The 23,494-nt window shown below is 45.1% G+C and overlaps 1 protein-coding gene across 1 annotated transcript in view; it reads left to right on the forward strand.

Annotated features, from left to right (window-relative positions):
• Positions 1-23,494, forward strand: part of Iqsec2 (IQ motif and Sec7 domain ArfGEF 2) — an 82,300-nt gene that overhangs the window by 22,230 nt on the left and 36,576 nt on the right. The window contains 2 exon segments of the mRNA XM_028857698.2: positions 755-784; positions 14,671-14,766. Of these exon segments, the coding sequence (XP_028713531.1) occupies positions 755-784; positions 14,671-14,766 (126 nt within the window).

The raw sequence follows: 23,494 nt of genomic DNA on the forward strand, positions 1-23,494 counted from the left end.
GAAGAACACACATTTTTTTGTTCCCGAGGAGGAGGAGTGAGGGGAAGGGAGTGGTCCTGGTTTTGCTCATTTCCTGGCTTTTCTTAGAGCTGGCCCTCACTCCATTCTCTTTCACCTTTCTTTTGCATCTGGGGCCACGCATAATGAAGAAGACAGCCCAGTATAGTAGAAAGGAACCCAGCAGCTGACTCATTTACCCGCTCAGCTTCATTCTCTTCATCTGGAAAATAAGCAGGTCGGACTAGGCAGTTGGCAAAGCCTATTGTATCTTGTTAATAATATCTGGCATTTGTCTGCTTGGTTCCAAAGAGCTTAATCATCCCAGCAGCTCTTTGAGGATCAACCTTGTGTTACTGGGGAACTGAGGGAAACTGAGGCTCAGACTCAGAAAAATGAAGTAGCTTGCCTAAGTCACAGGGCTAGTAACTAGCAGAGACAATATCTGAACCTGGCTGTCTCTGGCTGCTTCTCAGGCCACACTCCAAGGAAAGCCATGCTCATTGTGATTGCTGCTACCTCCTTGACTTCACACACCTCCAGTGGCCCTTTGCTTGCCTACCTAGGCAACCAGTCCTTCTCCCTACTGCTCCAACTGACCTAGCACCCACCACCATGGCCTTTGCACTTGCTCTTCTCCATGCATGGATGAAACACGTGTTCATGCTTTCATGACATATGTTGGACCTCAAGGTAGGGTAGGGGAAAGAGTGGTGAGCCTATATTGACTGTTGCTTATTTCTTGTTTCTCTTTCAGATCTGATGGTGAGAATTCCAGAACAGTCAGGTCAGTACCTCGTTTCTTTAGTAGTATTCGGGGGGGTGGGGGGGGGGGCTGGGCCTGGGGTGGAGGGTTTTTCTGGCTGTTACTTTGGGATCCATGGGCAGGGGTCAATGGCAGGGTTCTTTCCCCATTGGTATTAGAGGTGGGTGTGGAGTGGAAGGGAGGACAGGGAGAACATGGCAGGCATAGACATGATGGTATTAAAGATCATTACTCAGTCTTTGCAGTCCTAGGGGACTTGAGAGCTTTGGCGCACAGTGCAGGGGCACGTAAGAGGCTGATCTCTGGGATGTCAGCTCCAGATCCAGGAAGTTTTCTACTTTCTTCTTCCAGGAAAGAAGGGAACAATGGATGCTGGGCTTGCCTGGTCTTATTTTCCCTCTCTATCCTGAATTCTGGCAGTCTCAAGTGATGGGACTTAGATTGACTTTAGATGTGATACATTCGAGACATTAGAACTATATATGGTGACGAGGAAACATTTTTTTTTCTTTGCATGCTTGGTTAAAAGTTATAAGCTTTGGTAAGGTATAAAGGTTATCAGCTGAGGAAGAAGAGGTAAAACTGGACTAGGACTGGAGCTCTTTGTGCATCCCTCTGGCCCTCATCTGTCAGAAACCCCATGAAGTCAGAAGTGTCAAAAATAGAGGTAATGTAGGGATGGTGAGGGGGTTCAGGGTGCGCTCTAGTCTTAGCATCTGGACTTGGAACTCTGGCTTTTAAAATGAGATGGGCCCAGGGCAGTAGAGGCACACAGTGGGGACAGTCAGTGCAGTCCAGGCCTGCACTAGTAAAGATGGCCTATTTGTGATGAGTAGAAAACAGTTCACTTAAGGAGCCGTTCTTCCTTCTGAATGGACCAATTGGAAAAATGGGCCCTTTCTTGTGAATCTTGCTCACCAGGCTTTCCGGGTTGGTGAACACAGAACAAATGGGATGCGAACCCCCATTTGCTACCTCTCAGCTGTAAACCCTAGGGTGGGGCACAGCTTGTCCAACCATATGTCACAGCACTGTTCCTGTCATGCAAGTTAGTGGATATGAGCCGGGGTCAGAAGTTGCCTGTGTATAGATAGTTTGTCCTAGCATCTCTTGCAGGAGGTCTGGGGGTGAGCACATTGGTGCCCAGGTCCAAGGGAAGGGCTGTGTGTGTCTGGGGGTGGGGTCGGGGGAGACACATGCTGAGGCCGACATTAAATCAGTGAGAATGTGGTGGATATAGTCAGCCCTGGTGTCTGGGCAAGAGGTCTGTGATGGCACATAATTAATCCTTGCATGCAGCCAAGGAGCATGGCCAGGCACAGCTTGTTCTAACACTTGGGAGGGCACTTGTCTAAGAAAGGGCATAGATCTCAATGTCCTTACTGTGAGTTTGAAGAAAGGCAGCCTGGGATGACCTCAAGCCCAGGCCTCCCATAGCATCTCTGTTGGTGTGCCTGCTAACTTGTGGAGGAACCAGACTGAACACATCTCTAGTTGTCAGCTCCTCCCCGCTGGGGAGTTCCTGGAACCTTTTGCTCATGGTAGTTAATAATAACCATAATCATGAGTCACGTGATGGCATATGTTGGGCCTTTATAACTTACAGAACTTGTCAAGGATTTGTTTTATTTGATCCACCCAGTGACACTGTGGATGGAACCTGTGCTGGCCTTATCGTCTGTGTTTTATAGTTGAGGAAACAAGCCAGGATTCAAACTCCAGTCTGCTTGGCACCAAGCCCAGATTCCTGCCTATACTGTCACTATAAGACTTCTTGACAGCTTTGTAGATGATGATCATCCTTGCTATCACCCAAATATTAGTAATCATAATAATTATCATTGATTCTTCATATACTAATCACTCTAAATATGATCTTTTTTTAAATGCTCACAGCAGCTACATTAGGCGAGGATTATGATGTCTGATTTACAAATGATAGAAAGGAGCCTGGTATGGTGGCGCACGCCTTTAATGGTGGTGCACTCGGAAGGCAGAGGCAGGTGGATTTCTGTGAGTTCAAGGTCAGCCTGGTCTACAGAGTGAGATCCAGAACAGCCAGGGCTGTATAAGTGAGACCCTGTCTCAAAAACAGAACAAAGACAAACGAGGAAGAGGAGATCCTAAGATGGTCAGTGCCTCACCCAGGGAAAGAAGATCAATGGGGCTAGTGTTGGCTTTACTCCGATTTGTTTCCTGGTGTGCATACTGGGTTCATATTCAAGGAGGCTATAGCAGCTTTGAGGACTCAGCAGGCAACTCCAACTCAGGCTACAGCAGTTGCTCTAGGGCAGCAGAAGAGCCTATAGCAACAGCACATATAAAACAAGGTCTCATGGAATAGTGAGTCGACCCTCTCATTTGGAACCACAGTTGGATGGGGCTCTCTGCGGATACTTGGAGGCCCCACATATAATAACTTCGAAAGTTCACTACAGTTAGGGAGTGTTTCTTGGAGCAGATGGTGTCAAAGCAGACTGGGCTGCAGAGGACTGATTTCACAGAAGGAGAGCCCATGGATGTAGAATCAGCATGAGTAGGAAAGCAAGGGATGTGTTTAAAGCCAGGGACCAGTCAGCTGGACTAAAACAGATGTGGGCAGGAAAGAACAACTTCTAAAGGTCAGAACCCTGATTGGGTCAAGGATGTGTCACAGATCTCTTCAGGCATGTCCAGCCTTTTGGCTCCACGACATGATGTTGTCATCTACAAAGTCCACACACAAGAACCATGTAAGCTGATGTTTACAAAACAATGCAAAAACAATCTCATAATAGCAGATGGGGAGATGGCTCATTTGGTAAAGTGCATGCTATGTAAGCATGAGGGCCCCAGGCTGATGCCTAGAAGCCATATAAAAAGCTGAGCGTGGCGGCCTGCTCTGGTAATTACACTGGTAGGGAGACAGAGATCCCTGGAGCTCGCTGGCCAGCCATCTTAACAAATCAGTGAGAGGCTCTGTCTCAAAAAATAGAGAAGAGCAATCGAAGAAGACATCTGTTATCAGCCTCTGGTCTTCACACACACACACACACACACACACACACACACACACACACACACGTCCTTGTGTACCCATATACATATGTATCTACAAACACACACATAACCAATCTCATAATGTTTTAAAAAGGTTCATACTTTTGTGTTGGCACCATTTACAGCTATCCTGGAGTATAGGCAGCCTGTGGCCTACAGGTTGTCCACACCTGAGTGATCAGGAACTAAGGGAAGCTCTGTGGCATAAAAAGGGTAGAAACTTTGGATCCAGGCTAAGGGCTCCATTTGGGGCTAGGTTGCTTTCCAGTGTTTTGAATCAGCATATCTGTTTGTCTCTTGTAGAACCCCCGTTTCCTCATCCAGGAAGCACCTGCATTCATGAGTGTGTACATACATGGGTGCATGTGTGGCTGGAAAAGAGTTAGGCGAGCCAAGAAGAAAACTAGACCTTAGCTAGTGTGAAAACTGAATAGCAAGGAGTGAGTAGGGCAGGTAGACCGCAGACCACCCCATGGTAGGGCCGAGGCTTTAGGACTCCTCAGTATTGAGTGCAAGAGTATAATTAAAGCTGAAGAGCTGGTGATGGGGCAGGGGGCAAAGATGGATGTCTGGGTTTCCTGTATATCCAACAGAATTTGTCAGACCTAAAGGTACCTTAACCTGAAGTCCAGAGTGAGACAGGCCATAGCTACAGATCACAAAGCTGTCAGCACAGCCTGCTTCCTAGCGGTCTGATTTTTGTCGTCACTTAAATCTCTGCTCCTTTGTCTCTCTTTTTTAAACTGGGAACGATGGTTCTGATTTCTCTGAGTTGGGGGAAGTTGAAGTAAAGCTATGCTCAGCGTCACATAGCGGCTCAGCCAGTTGTGCTGCCCAGCCTCTCTGAAAGTGACTGTATGATTTAGAGTCATGCTGCAAAATGTGGACAAGTGTAGAACTTAAAAACGGGCAGGCAGGAGGGGCTAGATTGTTCCCATCGGCAGAAGATGAGGGAGTTCCAGCTGTCCCAGAGGCAATCATGGCTGTAAGAGGTCAGGCTGGAACTCCATGGCCCCGGGGACCAGGCTGAGGTTACTAGGCATGATAAGAGCAAGAGGAGGTGGCCTGTTGCTAGGGAAGAAGGGAGGGGGTAGGGGAGCCACTGACACCCTCAGAGCCAGGGACATCCCCATGGCAACAGAAGCCACTGATGTCTGGAGAAGTGGGAGGAGGAGCAATGGCTGGCTCTGTTCCCAGAGGAGGCCTCCCACTCTGGGCCTCAGTGTCCCTATCTGTCCCACTGAGAATTTGGTTTAGGTAATTTTGAAGATTCTTCCTTGTTTTGACCTCCTAGGTTGACGAAGATGACTAAGACCTTACAGTCCTCCCTTGGCTCCCCCATTCACATATCTGAGATACTCCCAATCCCCAGAGCGGCCCCAGCTGTGCCCAGTTCTTCCCTCCCATATGCTTCCTGTTCAGCTCTGCCTGGCTGCCCACCCTGCCCAACTCTCTGTTCCTACTGCTTCCTTTGCCTCCAACCTTGTTACTTACTGCCTGCAACACGCTCTCTGGCTGAGGAGGGGGGAAGCAATTCCCATCCTGTCCATTGTGGGAAGCCTGGCCCTCATCCACCCAGACTGCTTCCTCCGTCCTAGGCCTCCCAGGCGTCAAAGGTCTGGGCCTCTCTTGCTACCTATCCTTCGTGATCACTACTGCAATTTATTGAGCTACTTCTAAGAGCTGGGCTCGCCACATGATACTTGGCGGGTAGATTTATGGTGAAATATTGTGATTCCCCACTTTACGTAAGACTGTATTCAGTAAGTTCCTGGGATTTGTCTGAGGTCCTTCTGGTCGATCTAGATTTAGAACTTGCCTCTGTATCATTCCTTCTGCCGCTCACCTGGGGTGCAGGTGTGATTTTTCATTTTGAGCAGCAGCAGCCCTTCCAAGTGATAGCTGGGCACTTCACATGTAGTCTTTCACTTTGTTTTCAGTATAATCTTAAAGGCTATATATTGTTGTTGTTTTACAAAGAAAGATGCTAAGGCTTAGAAAGCTAAGATAATTTGCCCCATGGTAAAAATTAAGGTGGGAATCTAGATCATCAGATTTGTAATCACCACAGTGTTATGGGTTTAACCTGATTGCTTTCGTGAAGCATGTACAACATCCATTCTCTAAGTAGCAGGCCTGTGGTGGACAATCTGGGAGGAGGGTGACACAGAAGGGGGTAATCTGGGACCCTTGTCCATGGGGAGCTCTTAGTCTGGGGTTGCTACAAAGATGAGCTAGCTTTAGAATGTGATAACGAGGTAGACGGCCAGTGTATAAGAACAGAAGCCTGGAGGGGTTGATCTGGCTTCTGATAACAAGACAGAAGGTAGGACCAAGGGGAGCTGGGTAATTTTCCCAAAGGAGGAACTTTTTCTAGAAGCTCCAGAGAGATGAGATAGGGCAAATGGTTCCTCTTCTCCCCTTCCTCTCTGGGTTCTCCTGCCTCCGCTTGGCCCAGCCCCCGGAAGTGGGTGACCCCTACGCTGGCTGAGTGCCTGGTTGGCACCAAAATAAACTTGCCTTCCCTCTCTTCCCCTCCCCTTGCCTCTGTCCCCTCTGTCCTGGCTTTAATTAGAAGCCCTAGGGATGAGTCACTTGGCAGCTGGGGAGGGAGGCTATGCTGAGCCCAGTTAAGCTTCGACTCTTGCCCTGAGCCTTACAGGCAGCACCACTGTGTTCATACGTGTGGGTGTGTATTGCTGCATGTCAGGGAGGCTCCGTGTCATTGCTGCTGAGATAAGCGCAGGGGCAACTTTGCATGCTGCTCCAAGGCCATGCATGTCAGGTTGTCTGCATGTAGGCATACCTGGTGGTTGCCGCGTTTGTCTCTGTGTGTCACTGAATGCCTGTGTGTGTGAGTGTCTGCCTGTAGTGTGTGGTTGTGATAGCAAGTGCCAGGAAATGAGGGAGGGAGCTTTTGGGCAAACAAACACAAATGCCATAATAATTGCAGTCACTTCTCCTGACATAAGCGTTCTTATGTTTTCCCTTATACAAGCCCCGCACTTGTATCCCCAAATTTCACTTGTCTTAGTTTGGATACATTTTGTTGCAGGGAACAGAAGCTTACCTGCGCTAGCTCAAAAATAGAGAGGGGAGGGCTATGATGAGGTTACCTCTCACAAAATTAAGAATAGTAAATGAATGATAGCGATGCCATTCACCAACCAAAATCAAGACCAGATGTCAAGGGCCAAGATTGTTCTTCATAGCTTGCCTGACCCCTCTCCTCTCGTTTTCGCTGATGCTTTTCTGTGGCTTCCTCTGCTGCTATGCATCCTAGCATGGTCACAACCCTGGAAGCTGCTATGTGACTTAAGGTCTCTATCATCTAACTGCAGAGATCCTGCCCCGCCTCTGGTAATACAAGACAGCAAGGTGGGTTTCTGTTCTCTTGGAAAAGGATGAGGGTAGAGAGGTAAAGTGCTTAGAGCTTGGTGTTTCCTCTGTACTTAGCAGAGGGGTTATGTGCACAAAAGTGAGGTCAGGAGCTGGGTGGTGGTGGCACACACCTTTAATCCCAGTGCTCAGATGGCAGAGGCAGGTGGATCTCTGAGTTCAAGGCCAGCCTGGTCTACAGAGTGAGTTCCAGATGGCCAGGGCTACAAAGAGAAACTCTGTCTCTAAAAACAAACAAGCAAGCAAATAAACAAACAAAAACAATAAATAAAAAATTCAAGATCAGAGCCTGGAGATATTCTGTGCAGGTACCTATGATGTTAAGATTGCCCATCCACCCAGTTTTTGGTTCCTACTTATTTCCAGGTGACCTTTGTTCTCTGTTTTCAAGTTCCATGTTCTTATATCAAAACACACCATTTTATCTAAAATCATTTTTCACATTTTCTTGTGATGTTTGTATTGAACCCAGGACCTCATGTATGCTAGGCATATGCTCTATTCCTGAACGACCCTGTTTCTCTATTTTAAGTCAAAACACCTTTTAAAGTTGTTTCATTGTTGTTTTTTGAGACAGATTCCCACTATGTATCTCTGGCTAGCCTGGAACTCTCTATGTAGACCAGGCTGGTCTTGAACTTGAGAGCACTCCTGAGTGCTGTGATTAAAGGCATGTGCCACCATGTCCACCCCCAAACATCTTTTAAATGCATGGTGTAAATTACCATTGCCACCAGTTTGTGGCGATTTTCATAGCCTCAGAACAACCGCCATGATGTTACTGATGGTACAGTTGCTACCAAGGTTGTGGTGGCTTTAGGGATTTTCTGTTTTATTAGTTCAGTGACTAAATTTATAGTTATTTGTAGTATATAATTACAGACACACATTATCAATATTACCAGCGTGACGCTTGAGCTTACTTTTCCATTAATACAAACCCTGCAGTTTTTACATTAATTACAGAGGGAATTAATGACCCCTTAGACAAGTTTTCACCTATTAGTAAAGAGTTAGGAACCAGCTGTGCCAGTAATGACTGGTCTCCAGATATGAGGGCAATGCCCACAGCTCTGGACTTGGCCCTGACCTAGCATCTTCTGGTTGAAACTAGAGTCTTCCTACAGCCTCATCTGGGGCCTTCTGGTTCTGTTCCAGCACATTAGAGATGCTGCTGTTATTCTAATAAATGTGACCATTCTGTTATTACTGTTAAGTCTAAGTGACAGAAATTATCCAAGGTTCAGGCAGAGTCTCTTTCAACTCCTCTTCTTCCTTTGTTTTTATTGTTCCAAATATTAATTATTGCTTTAGTTCTGAAAATAATCTGTTGAATTTCAGGTAATGTTAGGGAACACTTGACACACATTAATTTCCGTGGCCATTCTGCCACGTAGGGGTGATTTAAGGGTGGGAAACATATATCCAGAGGAGGTAAAGTGACTTGCCCAAATCATTAATCTATCCACTCATGCATTTTTGTCTTTTATTCAAGGGTGATTTATCTAGTACCTATCAATACCAGTTGACTAATAGGATGTTGCATCATAGAGTGACGGGCCTTGTGCTGAATCCCACTGTCTAGTTAGGAAACATAAATTACCCACAATTATAAGAGAAGTGTGGTGTATTGTGGGAGCATCAAGGAAGTATGCCTAACCCAGCCCGAGGGTCAGGGAAGATACCCAAGCTGACATCCAAACTGAGACTTGGAGGATGAGTAGAACTTATCTGAGGGAGGATGGAGTGGTGTGAGATGAAAATGGACAGTATTACAGGTCAGACATGTGGGAGGGGTGGTGGGCACCCCTTTATGAGGAACTAAAGCTGCATGTGCCGTGGGAGGTGGATTGTTCTGAGAAAGGATCTAGAAATGAGAGCGTTTACCTTAGAAGGCTGCAACTGGGGCCCTGGTCAGTTGTACCCACTGAATTGCAGGGGCTTCAGTGCCCTCTAGTGTCCACTGGCCCGTCTTGCAGCTTCCTGTGTTGTGTGCATTGTCTCCCAGCAAAATATATAACCAGGTGGACCTGTGCTAGCTCCTGGGGACACGGCTCAATGAGACACCCATTCTTACAGATTTCCCAATTGAGTAGATGAAACCGTGAACAGCATTGTGAGAAGCTGGCTGAGAGAGGAACAGAGTGGAAGGACTCTAGGGAGGCGATCCACATTGCCTAGTGGGATCAGGGCAGGTTCCCAGAGAACACAGCTTCCAGCTGACTTTTGAAGAACAAGGAAGTGCTGTTCAGGTGGGGAGGTGGTTTGTAGGGGCCCAGAGGGAGAGTACTAGTTAAGGTGAGGCACGGAGCAGCTACATATGCCTCTCAGGTAATTAGAGGTAATGCTGTCTGGGTGAGGTGCAGGTCGGGGGAATGTGCTATATATCTGTAACCACAGTACTGAGAAGGGACAGGCAGCAGAAGCTTGAGTTTAAGGCCAGCCTGAGCTACAAGGCAACCCCCCCCCCAAATGGAGGAAGAGCCAGATTAGCTGAGGGTTGGAGATAGGGGCTAGGTCACTGAAGGATCTACGGGACCCGCTACTAGCTCATTTACTAGGTGTTTAAAGCATGGGATCACGTTGAAAGCTTCTTTACCCTTTGGAGTCACATGCCATCTGAGTAGCTGATGAAAGCTAGGAAGTAATATTTGCCGGAGAATACTTCTCATCCAACTCCAGGGGCTTTAGAGATACTCCCTCCCGTGTTTATCCAAGAACCACAGACTTCCAAAATAACCCTAGTGTAAGTAAGAAACCCCTATCATGGCCGCCAGGGATTTGTAAGATTGAACCCTTCCTGCATCTCCGGCCCCATGTGCGTCTCTCAATGAAGTTTTCACTCAGCCACATTGGTCTTTTGGAAGTTCCTGGAAGCAGCATCTTAGGTCCTTTCTTCTGCACATATTCTTCTTCCTGCTTCCTATCTCCACACGAACTGAGTGTCTGTCTCCTCAGTTAGACATAAGCTTCCCGAAGACAGGTCATACTGTACCTTTAGAACCCAGCACCGTGCCTAGTCCACAGTATCTGTCGAATGAAGGGCTCACTAGTGCCCTGTGGCCGGATTAAGCTCCTCACTCTGAATTCATTCAGCCCCTGGTGAGTCATCATATAAATTTATGTAACATGCTTAGCTAGGTCTGAATTACACAAAGGCCCCAGTTCATTAACAGGTATTTTCCTAGACTTCTTCCTCATCTCTGAAGCAAAGGGCTTCTTGCAAGTCCCCCCACATCTACTGGGAGAAGGGTCAGACTCTTAGTTTTTTTGAGACAGGGTTTCTTTGTGTAGCCCTGCCTGTTCTAGAGTTCACTTTGTAGACCAGGCTGGCCTCAAAAACAGAGATCTGCCTGCCTCTGCCTCCTGGGTGCTAGGATTAAAGGCGTGCGCCATCACACCCGGAATCAGACTCTCTTACTCAAACAGAGATCCTTCTGTCATCATATGCTTACTTCAGCCTATGGAATCTTGACAAGAAACTGTGAGGTAAGCCAGGGGTAGTGGCACATGCCTATAATTCCAGTACTCAGCAAGCTGAAACAGGAGGGTTGCTGTGCGTCTGAGGTCAGTCTGGCTACATAATGAGTAGCAGGCCAGCCAAAGGCTATGTAGCAAGACCCCATTTCAAAACTGACAAATGAACAAAAAACCCTATGAGGTAAGCGGAGCATGGCAGTGTAGCCCGACCTGTATCCCAGTACTTGAGAGACTGAAGCAGAAGAATTACGAATTTGAGGCAAACCTGGCCTATATAGCAAGACTGTGTTTCAAACAAACCAACCCAAACCTATGGAGTAGGGAACTGTCATCGCTCTTCTATAGAGAACCAAACTGAGGCTCATGGATATGCCCAGATAAATGGTTACATTGAATTCTACAAGGATCTGCAGTATAGCTCTTGGACTCCCCAGAGAATAGAAGAGGCTTGTCTGAGTCCTCCATCATCAGCCTGACAGTCAGGACTATAGTTTCTGTCCTCGACCCCTGTCAGGCCTAGAGGAAGGTCTGGGCCAGAGGTGAAGCACCGGCAGGAGCTGGGAAGGTTGTCCAAGAGACGCGAACAAAGCAGAGGTTGAGGTAAGGGCTTGAGTACCCAGTAATAGGAGAGGGGCAGAGAGAGAGGAGGCTTCAGAAGTCCCACAGATGCCAGGTTTGTAGTGGTTCAGAGGGCCTCTCTCGTCCTAGCAGCCTTGGCTTTCTTCAGATGAGCCAGTTGTCCTGGTAGGGAGGCAGGAAGGTTGGCCTGTAGCCTGTCAGCTCCTATTTCTTCTAGATCACTGACCACCCTGGCCCTCCCCAGGAGCCTTCTGCTCAGAACAGCCAGGAGCCTGGCCTCTGGGGCCATGAGAGGCTAGGATGCTCTGAGCTGGACCTGTTATCCTTTTTCAGGAACAGGCCCATCTTTCAGACTCCCCAAAACCTGTTTTCTCTGGTGCTACCCAGGTAGAGAGTGGAGTGCCATGGTGGGTAGGCAGGTGCCAGACACCCACTTGTACCCTGTTTATTAACTTTGCTGAGATTGTGCTCCTCACCAGGTTTCAGTTGTTGGACCTGTAGAATCAGGCTGCACAGTCTTCCTGGAGGAGCAACCTCTGGATTATAAATGGCATGTGTATGCAAACCTCTGGCTTATTTATTTATTTATTTATCTATTTATTTATTTATTTATTTGCTTACTTTTTGGTTTTTCAAGACAGGGTTTCTCTGTGTATCCCTGGCTGTCCTGGAACTCGCTCTGTAGACCAGACTGGCCTAGAACTCACAGAGATCCACCTGCCTCTGCCTCCTGAGTGCTGGGATTAAAGGCGTGCGCCACCACTGCCCAGCATGACCTCTGGTTTATACCTGGCCAGTGTACGCACAACCTCTGGATTATTATAAATGGCCTGTGCTTCTCTCTCTCTCTCTCTCTCTCTCTCTCTCTCTCTCTCTCCTCTCTCTCTCTCTCTCTGAGAGCTTACTATAGTCCTAAAGAATATTATTCAGGGACACATTGTCATATCTGAAACTGGGTGATTTGAATCTTACTTGATATGACTGTGTAGGACAGTCTACGTTCATCTGTAAATGTGCTGAGTGGAAGATGTTAGTGACAAGCCTCTGCTAGAAGATGTACAAAGTAGTAATAGAACTGATGTTACAGATTCCGGTTTTGGAATAGCCACATTAAGCCCTAATCTTGGGGTTCTGCCACTACTACCAAGCTTTGTATCTCAATTTTCTACAGAAGGTATTGAAATAGGCCTTGTGACAGAACCCTTTCAGGCTGAGACAAGTTGCTTGTGGGGATAGCAGAGGAGATGCACATAGGGGCCCAGCCCAAGTTGGCTGTGAGGAATTCGAGAGCTCTCTAAACTGCTTCCTTTTGTGAGGAATTCCCAACCCTTGGAGAGCAAGGAAGGAGCAAAGTTTCCATTTGCAGCCTGGCCTGCAGCCCAGCGGGCCTGGCCCCTCCTCCTTGGCTCCTCCTTCTGGGGAAGGACTGAGGAAGAGGAGGTGGGAATAGTGACGGGGTGGCACTGGCAGGGAGTAGGGAGGGGGCTGCCCTGGACAGGTCCAGACTCATGGAACCCCCCTGGAGGAGCAGCAGGTAGGAACCTGGGCCACTTAGCCTGATCTCCCTTCCTTCCTGCTCAGACCTAGACCCACAGCCTGGCCTGATGATTCAGCTGCCTTCTGGCTTCCTGGTTTCTGGCTCCCTTTTTGTACTCTTGAAGGCCTTTGGCTTAGGAGAGGGAGCCGACTTGAGTGAGTGAGTCTGTGGGCATCTGAAAGCCAGCTTGGTCAGGATCTTAGAGCCCCAAGCAGTACAGCCCATGGCCTGTGAGAGGTGACCTCTGGGACTGCCCTGGCGTTAGCCTAGCACACCCGGCAGCCTGCATGCTCCAGCCACTGACATTCTGATGCCAACATTCCAGCCTCCTGAGGGTGTCTGAGGCTCACATGCAGTGAGATGACGAGCCAGTGACTGGCACATAGGGGGTACCTGAGAAACAGCCACTCTGAAGATGATGATAGCCATTTAGAGCTGCAGAGAAGAACTCTCACATTCAAAGATTCTCTGTCAACATTCGGGCTTGTACTACATTAGAGAATGGGCAGCTGGGCTGGACTGCAGCCCCATTTCTGACTTTTACTTGGGCTCTTGAGTGGCTAGTACTGACCATCTACCTTTCGGACTTGCGGAGACAGGGGCTGGCTGATCTGGAGGGGCAGGCTCCACTTTCAGCTTGGCCTGGCTGTGGCCACTTGATATGACCCCCAGCAACCATACTGTGTTGGGCAGGGCAGGGACAAGGCCCTTAGCCCCCCTACTTACTGTCGCTCCTCTTCCCTCTTGCCATTCTTTGGACTTTAATCACATCAAGCAGGTGCCAGAGGGTGGAGGTGGGGTGGGGTGCAGCAGAGGGGTGGAGTGTGGGCCCAGCCTTGGGATGTGTGGGGGACAGTAACAGCCTTGGAAGCAAAAAAAAAAAAAAAAAAAAAAAAACTCCTCCTTGGAACCACCCTGTCCTCTACCTTGCCTGCCCTTCCGCCCCAAGCTCTGAGTCCCATCCTGTCGCCAAGACCACTGAGATTCTGTCAGCCTTCTCTGCCCTCGCCCCCTCTGCTCTGGCATTCTCTGGCTCTCCCTGTCTTCTCTCTGTGTCTTTTGTCTAGCCCTTCCTCTTTCTCCTTTTCTGTCTCTTTCGTTTCTCTCTGTCTTTTCCTCTGCTCCTTCAGTGCTCCGCCCTTGCCTCCCCTCCCCTGCCCTCCCCTGCCCTCCCCTGCCCTCCTATGAAGGGTTTTCTCGAAGGGGAGCCCTTGCATTGCCCACACAGCTTTCTCTTCTCTTTCATCTCCCTCTGCTTTCCTTCCTACCTTCCCCTGTGGTGTCTGCTGTGAGGAGGGCTCCTTTCTCCCTTCCCTGCTGTGGTGTCCCAGCGTCTCTCAGTAACCCAGGTCCCCACGGAGTCACCTGGAACACAGGAGGCCCAAGCCTGGCTCTTGTCTCTACTGCCCCCTGTTGTCATTGTGTTCTGTTTGTGGTTGAGTGCTGTCCTCTCTTTCTTGACTTTGTGGTTTTTTTCTTTTTCCTTCCTTCCTTCCTTCCTTCCTTCCTTCCTTCCTTCCTTCCTTCCTCCCTTCCTTCCTTCTGTCCTCCCTTCCCCCTTCTTCCTTCCCTCTCTTCTTTCCTCCTCCCTCCCTCCCCTTTCCTTCCATGCCTCCTTCCCTCCTTTTCTCCTTCCCTTTCTTCCCTCTTCCCCTCCTCCCTTTACTCTTCTTCCCTCTCACCCTCCTTTCCCACCATATCTTCCTTCCTTCCTCCTTCCCTCCCACCCCTCCTCCCTTTCATTTCCTCTGCACCTTCCCTTTCTCCATCCCCCACCTACTCTGACCCCTTGTCCCCCTTGCCCTCCCTGCCTCCCCCTTCCTTCCCTGTCTCTTTCTCTGTCTCTCTTTCCCTGTCTCTTGCTGTCTCTCAGGTCCACAGCGTCTCATACTCTACACCAGTATTGCTGTCCTACTCAGGTCCTTGACTCCATGAAGCTTACCCCCTCAGGCAGGCTGGCAGAGAGCAGGTAAGAGCTAGACCTAACCCTCCCCGAATCCTTTTCCCTTCCAAACTAATATGCACCACCATTGCCAGACACCCCCCACCCCTGCCTTGTGTCCCTTAGTCCCCCGAGTGACTGTGGAGTGGTTGTCTGAATGTCTGAGGATCTTGGGAGATCAGGTTTGGAAACTAAAGAGGACCTTTGGGATCTATTTGTCCTTTATTCTTTTTACTTTAATTTTATTTTTTAAGAAATCCATCCTTAGAGGCCTGTCTCCATAGCTAGGAGTGGTTGGTCTTGGAATATGTGGCATTTGAAAGATGTTCTGAAGTATGAATAGGAGTTCGCTGTCTGAATAGACTGTGAAAGGATGTTTAGGCAGAGGGAAGGATCTGCCTACATTTTTGGAGAAAACATTATTTCCAAGTTAATTGAAAATCCTCTTTAATATTTCTGATTAGAATTCAACAAAAGGAAGTATTATCAGCCACATAAAAAATAAAAGGAGGCCCAGCAATGTGGTGTCTTACACCTTGGTCCTAGCACTCAGGAGGCAGAGGCAGGCAGATTTCTGTGAGTGCAAAGCCAGTCTGGTCTACACAATGAGTTCAAGGCTAGCTGGGACTACACAGTGAGATCCCACCTCAACAAATAAACAAAATACCTTGCATTTAAAAGGAAGTAAGAATGGAATTTATAGGCTATTTTTAATAAGTTAATTTAGGAGACTATTGCATTTCATAACCTATGAGGTGTGTCATAGGGGCTCTAGAAGAATACCTATAGTTTCCAGTGCATTTCTTTATTTATTGTGGTGCTGGAAACTGAACTTAGGGCTTCATGAGTGCTAGGCAGACAACTGTATGACTGAGCCACAGTCCCAGCTCTCCCGGTGCTTTTATTAGAGAGCAAGGCAGGTTAAATTACATGAACTAATTATTCCACTTAAGAAGCTAGAAAAAGAACAACAAAAGGAAAACAGAATCCACTAATTACTGTAGATGAAGCCAGAAATCAATGAAACAGAAAACCAAAGTTTTGATCCTCTGGCAGATATGACTGGGGGAAAAGCAAAAAAAAGTTTTTTTAAAGTAAGGATTTACCATAAATTCTGAGGGTTTTTTTTTTGAAAAGTTATAAGAAAATGCTCTGTGTGTGTGTGTGTGTGTGTGTGTGTGTGTGTGTGTGTTTATATCAAGAAACATGAAAATGTAATTTAATTGGGTGATTTTCTAGAAACATGTAAGTTACTGAAAGTACCTTAAAAAGGGGGGAAAAACCCAAATCTGAATGGAATGGAAAAGTGAGGAATGAAATGAAAAAAGTGGCATTTTTTTCTCTTGAGAAATAATACCATGTCCAGTTGTTTTTCTGGAGGTTCTGAAAGTTCTATCAAGTCTGGCAAGGTCAAATAATAGGAAAAGATAGCCATCTTCCCAGTTCCTGATGTAAGGCTGTTCAGTGGCACACCCGCAGTCCCTGATACTCAACAGGCTGAGGCAAGAATGTCGCGTTAGCCTAGGAGTTTGAAGTCAGCCTGGGCAATGTAAAGAGACCCTTTCTCAAAAACAAAGCAGAACAGGGCTGGAGATAAAGCTAAATGGCAGAACACAAAGCTCTGGGTTTTTATCCCCCTACCCCTCCCCCCGCCACACACACACACACACACACACACACACACACACACACACACACACACACAATTATATGTCAATGAGCAACTTTATCTATCATCAGGACTGGAAATTAGATGCGGGGATTTGTGCATGTTAGACTGAGCTGTGTCTCTGGCCCGTTTTTCCTTTATCTTACTAAGTTATTCAGAGGTTGTCCTAGAAATCACTATGTCATGCAGGCTGCCCTCAGTCTCGGGTTTCTACTGCCTCTACCTCCTGAGTTCTGGGATTTCAGGCTTGTACCCCATACCTGATGTAACAAATACTGTAATAGAGTATTATGAAAAAAAAGAGCCTATTAGAGTATTATGCCTTGGTGGCATAGGTAGAGGCCAAAAGATGAAGGGCTCAAGGTCAGATTTGGCTATATAGCAAGTTTGAACCCAGTCTAGGCTACATGAAACCTTTAGAGAGAAAGAGAGGGCGAGAGAGACTATCTTAACAAATGAAGGCTTCCTAAGAGTGCAAGGATTGTTCAACATTAGGAACCCTGGTGGCTGGAGAGATGACTCAGTGGTTAAGAACACCACCTGCTCCTCCAGAGGACCTGGGTTCGATTGCCCATATCCACATGGCAACTCACAAATTTCTGAAACCCACTTCCAAGGGATGCAATGCCCTCTTCTGGCCTCTTTAGGCGCCAGGCATGCACTTGGTGCACAGAAATACATGCAAGCAAAACACCCATATACATTAAAATAATAGTAGTAGTAATAAATGATAATGATAAATATTAGGAACTCTGTTATTGTAATTTATTGCAATATTTCTCTTTTATAGGAAAGATCATTTAGTTATTTATTAATGCTGGTAAATTTACATTACATTCTCTTGCTACAGTGGAATAATTTGTTACACAGCAAAAGATAGCTAATACCTTAAGCTAGGAATTAGTGAAAACTTCCTTAGCTTGGTAAAGGTTTGTTTTTATAAGAATGCAGAGACAATCATCAAATATAAAAATGAATCACTTAATACATTTCCATTAAATTCAAGAACAAAGTAAGAATGATTGCTATCACTATTGCTTAATTAATTTTTGGGAATCTTAAACAGTGGTATTTCTTGTATTGAATTTGTTACTTGACAATTTCATACACATGTGTATTTCATTCCAATGATAAACAATGGAATTTAAAAAGAAATGAGTAGTGTAAATATTAGAATGACTCATAATTAGCATTATCTGAAGATGATATGATTGTCTAATTAGTCAAGTGAATAAAATGAAAACTTCTTTCAACTACTAAGGAATTCCAATGTGATAGGTACATACAGGACAAATATGTACCCAAAACATTAGCATCTCTGAATATCAGTAGTATCTAACTAAAAGATGTAATAGAGAAAATACTTTTCACAGTAGTAAAAACAGTCTATAAACTCCCTAGAAATTTACATGAAACAGGAAATATTTTTTGGAGAGGGCTATAAGTTTTTATTGAAGGCTGTAAGAATTGACTCTATCAAAGATTATCTTCTGTTTGAGGATGAAAGGTTCAATATGATGAACAATGATATTTTCCACCAATTTGATCAAAATTTGATCATGAAAATTTTTATTTGTCATAAAAATATCAGTGGTATTTTCTTTGGTACTGAGCAATTGCATTTTAAAGTTCATTGGAAAGAGTAAATATTCATTAATTAAATTTTTGCAAAGGAGAAATAATGTAGGAGATTTACCTATTAAATGTACCCAAACTTTACCATAAGAGTGCATTAATGGACTGGAAAGATGACTCAGTAGTTAAGAGCATTGGTTACTCTTGCAGAGGGCCTGTGTTCAATTCCCAGCACCCACATGGTGGCTCACAAACATCCATAACTCCAGTTCTAGAGGATCCAATACCCTCCTCTGACCTCCATAGGCACCAAACATACCTGTGATGTGCAGTACACATAAAATAATAAAATAAATAAATCTAAAAAAAATTAAGACTTCAGTAATTGCAAATATTGTGTCTTCACAGAAATAGAGGAATATATAAACAGAACAAAGTAGGGAGTTTAGATGCAAATCCACATGTTGAAATGGGAAATTAGTTTGTGATTTAAAAAAAAAGACATTTCAGACCATATGAAAATATGGTTGTAGGATACCGGAAGAAAAATCTGGAATATTTTAATTATAATATTAAGATACAGAAGGCCTTGCAATGTGAGACTTTAAAACCTATAAGACAAAGCTGGGTGCAGTGAGTGTTTCATAGCCTTAATCCCACCACTTGGGAGACAGAGGCAGGAAGATCTCTGTGAGTTCAAATGCAGCCTGGTCTACAGAGTGAGTATGTGGGACAGCCAGGGTTACATAGTAAGATCCTGTCTAGAAAAAAAAAAACAAACAAAAAGCCAAAACAAAATCTAGAAGCCAAGCCAGTTGTGATGGTCATGCCAGTAGTCCCAGATACTCAGGAAGCTGAAGCAGAAAGATTACTTGAAGTCAGGAGTTCAAGGCTAGCAGGAGCAACATAGTGAGATCCCAGATCCTTCTCAAACAACAACAAAACCCAGAAGCCATAAAATAGAGTAATATTTTTCTTCATTAACATTTAAAACTGTATGGAGAAAGATATTGTACACAAAGTTAATACATAATAAATAATGGCAGTAGAAAGTTTAATACATAATATGTTGCTATCTCTGTCTAAATCTAGATTGTGTTCTAGAAGTCAGTAAGAAAAAGATACACAACCCATTGAAAATGGAGAATTAGGTTGAACTTGGTAGAATTTTACCTGTAATCCAGTTACCTGTAATCATACAGTTCCTCTTGTCTCAGTTTCCTGAACTGAGACAAGAGGAACTGTATGAATTCAAGACCCACCTGTGCTACATTGTGAGTTCCAGGACAACCTACACTATAGAGTGAGATCCTGTCTCAAAGTAAAATAAAATGTTTAAATAACACCATTTGATGATTCAACAATGAAATAGATAATTATGTAATAACTATGAATAGGCACTTACCTTACTACTCGTTAATAAACTGTAGGTTTTGAAACCATAACAAAGCACCATTTTTTAAGTGTAAACATTTAAAAAGATCAGAAGGGCCGGGCGGTGGTGGCACACGCCTTTAATCCCAGCACTCGGGAGGCAGAGCCAGGCGGATCTCTGTGAGTTCAAGGCCAGCCTGGGCTACCAAGTGAGTTCCAGGAAAGGCGCAAAGCTACACAGAGAAACCCTGTCTCGAAAAAACAAAACAAAACAAAAAAGATCAGAAGGATTGTATCAAAACAGAACCTCTTATGTACATTGATTGGAGTACAGATTAATACAGGTTTTTGTTTATTTGTTTTGTAGGGCCACTTTGTCAGTTGCCAGGAGAATTTCTCTTTTCCTTTTTGGATTTATGAGATGGGGTCTTGTTATTAGCACCAACTGGGCAGAAACTCTTGATTCTCCTGCTTCAGCCTCCTGAGTGCTAACATCACAGGCTTGTGATACTGGATATCACAAGCATGAGAATCTTGAATGTGTACATTCCTCCAAGCTGAGAACCACGCCTCAGAGCAAGATTTTTCTCAGGATTTACTGAGAGAAAGCCCAGCTTAGCCAGGCAGAAACCTTTTTTAAAATATCCAATCCAAATTGCAAACATAAAGTTTGTTGTGCAACTCCTTATTAAATACCCCTGTAGAATATCACTCCTTTAAAAAAATATTCATTTTAATTTTAACTGTGTGTGTGTGTGTGTGTGTGTGTGTGTGTGTGTGTGTGGTCATGCAGGGGCGCATGTGAGTGCAGGTGTCTTTGTTGTTGTTGTTTGTTTTCGAGACAAGGTCTCACTATATAGATCTGGCTGTCCTGGAACTCACTATGTAGTCCTGGAACTCACTAGGTAGACCAGGCTGCTTGCAAGTGTCTTTAGAGGCCAGAGGCATTAGATGGAGATCTAGGAGGTTATGGTCTTCTGACGTGTGTGTGCCAGGAGTCTAACTCAGGTCCTCTGCAAGAGCATGCTCTTATAGATGAGCAGTCTCTCCAGCCTCGAATACCACTCTTGACCAAGTTTTCTAAATTGTTTTTTATTAATTCGGGTATGTGCATGGGTTTTTTGATTGCATGTATGTCTGAGCACCACATACATGTCTGGTACCTATAGAGGCCAGAAGAGGATATCAGATGCCTTGGAACTAGAGTTATAGATAATATGGGTTCTGGGAATGGAACCCAGATCCTCTGGAAGCTCAGGCAATGCTCTTAACCATGGAACCGTCTTTCCAGCCCTTTGACCACCTCTTAATTAATAGGTTAGATAATGTATCCTTCTCTTAAAATACAGGCAGGATTTATGAATAACCTTTATCTTTAGCTAGTTTATACACTTGTTAAAGCGATGGAAATAACTTTTATCTACACTTTAAATAAAATATATATATTCTTGGGACTGGAGAGATGAGTCAGTAGTTAAATGCACGTGCTGCTCTTTTGGAATGGAGTGTGTCTGGTCCTACTTTCAAGGAGTTCTAGTCTAGCAGGGAGAAAAGAAGCATAGCGTACTTTGGAATGGGACTGAATTAGGCTGAGCTGGCTGCCAGAATAGAGGCATGTAACTCCATCTGGCATCTAGGGAAGGCTTCCTATAGGAGGTGACATTTTTAATGAGTTGAAAAAAATAACTTTCTTTCATTCCCCTCCTTTATGAAGAATGACCATGTCTTCTTTTTCACTGTTCCAAACATGGTAACTTCATTGGGGAAAAATAGAGTCAGTTTAAGCTCAAGAGTTTCCACTTCCTGTGACTTTGGACAAATCATATAGCTTCTGGGTCTCTCTTTCCTCAATCTAGTCATGAGGCTAATGCCTGCCTACCTCTCAAGGCTGTTTTGGGGATTGGAGATGGTCATGTGAAAACTGCAGGTGACTGTCAACTATAGAAGAGGAAAGAGTACTCAGATTTTGTTTTGCCACTAACAAAGTGTGTAACACAATACATGTGTGAAGATGGTTCTGAATCAAAGACTGGCCCTGACCATAGCAGGCAGGATTTGGGAAAAGAGGAGGGTAAACATAGTACATGAGGATGGTGGAGAAGCATAATAAGGAGAGCACCAGGTGCCTGGCCTTGGCATGACATATATGGGAATTATAGCTCTGGCCCTAGTTCTCAATCCTTTTCTTTTGCTGATGCTCTCTTGTAACCTCACAGTCCAGAGCAGTAAGGCATGGCGTAACACTGTTTGCCATGACAACCATGGCAAGCTCTGTCCAAACTCAATCATTTGAACAACTTACTTCACATGTCTTTTAATCCCCCTTTTCTCTGTTGAAAAGGACAGAATACTGCCAACAGCATCATGGATTTTATTGGCTAAGGAGTGGGTGATTCCATTCAAATGAATTCGTTCAGAATTCATATCACTAAGTACCTGGAATACAATGGGTACTCTGTAGACTTGTTGTTATGAGTACTTACTTCAGTAGACACAGAATACTGCCTCTGCAAAGTTATTGTTGTCCTCTGTGAATCCCCAGTTAGCTGCGGGAAGACTGTGAAGGCCTGTGACAGAAAAGAACACAATGGGGCAGAGGGTAGAGAAGAGGAGTTGAAAGGAAAGGCTCCAGGCCTGTCTGGGGCTGGCACAGGTGAACTCACCCTGAGTTCTGGGTCTTAAAGAATAAGTCAGAATTAGCCAGATGGGTGAAGTACCGAAGAACATTCTAGGCAGAAGGAATAACATATGCAAAAGAACTAGATGTTTTTAGATCAAGCAAGAGAGTGGAGTGTATGGCTCCCTGGTAGGCTTCATGAGGCCCACGAACCTCCTGAAATTGAATCAAAATGCTACATGTGTATAACTATGCACATAATTTTATGAGCAAGATAGTTCATGGCTTTCATTAAATGCATAAAGGGATTTGTATCCCCTCAGAAAAGTTGGGAGCCAAATTTATTGGTAAGAAGGTATCATGTGAAAGAATCTGAAACATGGGAGTATAATTTGATAAAACTTGTGTTTTAGAACTGTCACATTAGCAGTCAGTATGAAAAATCATTGTAGCTGGACAGGGTGGGACACGCCTGTAATCTTAGCGCTTGGGAGGTGGAGGCAGGACGATCAGGAGGCCATCTTTGACTATATGAAGAGTTGAAGTTCAGCCAGGGATACAGAAAACCTTGTCTGCAAAAAGTGGATTGTGTACACAGAGGCCAATGTGAGGTCTAATTTGGGATTGGCAAAGAAAAAGTAGAGTCAGGCCAGGCCAGTTACACTTAGTACATTTTGTGACTCTGGTGGGCACCATTCATTCAGAGGCATTTTAATTTCAAAATTTGGAATCCAAATCCTTTGAGAGTTGTTAATAAGATAGCTTCAGTTCAATTGTTGGGTGATAGAAATGGTTATAGGTAGTGAAGCTGAGGTATAGGAGGACAGAAATGAGTAGACATTAACAGAATACCAGAGCCCAGTCCAGGGTAATAGTATAAGAAACAAGAACTTCCATCAATGCTCATTCCATCATCCTAAGTCCCTGGTCTCATACATAATTGCTAACTTCCAACCTATTCCTTGTTCTTAGCGATCCCAAGTAACACCAGAGACATGTATTTTCCTGTGGATTAGAGAAGGGGGAGAGGGAGAGAGAGGTATATTACTTCTAAGTTGTGAGTCAGACAGTTTCCCAAAGAAAGTAACATCTAAGCTAGTTACTTAAGATCCATAGTGATGTCAAGAGCTAAAAATAGATGATGGAGGATATTCTGAGGGTCTGCACAGAGTTTGGAGGTAAGAAAGAGCAAAAAGAAATATTAGAGGGGGCAGAGTTTAGACATGTCTCAAGCAGTTGTCTCGGGAGTATAGGCTTGTTATGTTTTTCAAGGGGGACAGCTGGGAGCTTGGAGCAGTTCTTGAATAGGCAAGTATCATTATCAAATTAACGTTTTAGAAGGAAGGAAGATTTGGGAAGAGGCTGATGTAGTAGTCATCCAAGAGAAGAGAAACTAAGAAAGTGACAGTAAGCATAGAGCAGAGGAGGTGGGCTGAGAAGTGATTGGGCAAAAGGAAGGACCAGAGTCAGAGACTTGGTGCTTAAGAAGAGATGGAGGAGGAGGTGGACATGATTGAGAA

This window comes from Peromyscus leucopus, chromosome X (assembly GCF_004664715.2).
Source record: "Peromyscus leucopus breed LL Stock chromosome X, UCI_PerLeu_2.1, whole genome shotgun sequence".
NCBI classification, from domain to species: domain Eukaryota; kingdom Metazoa; phylum Chordata; class Mammalia; order Rodentia; family Cricetidae; genus Peromyscus; species Peromyscus leucopus.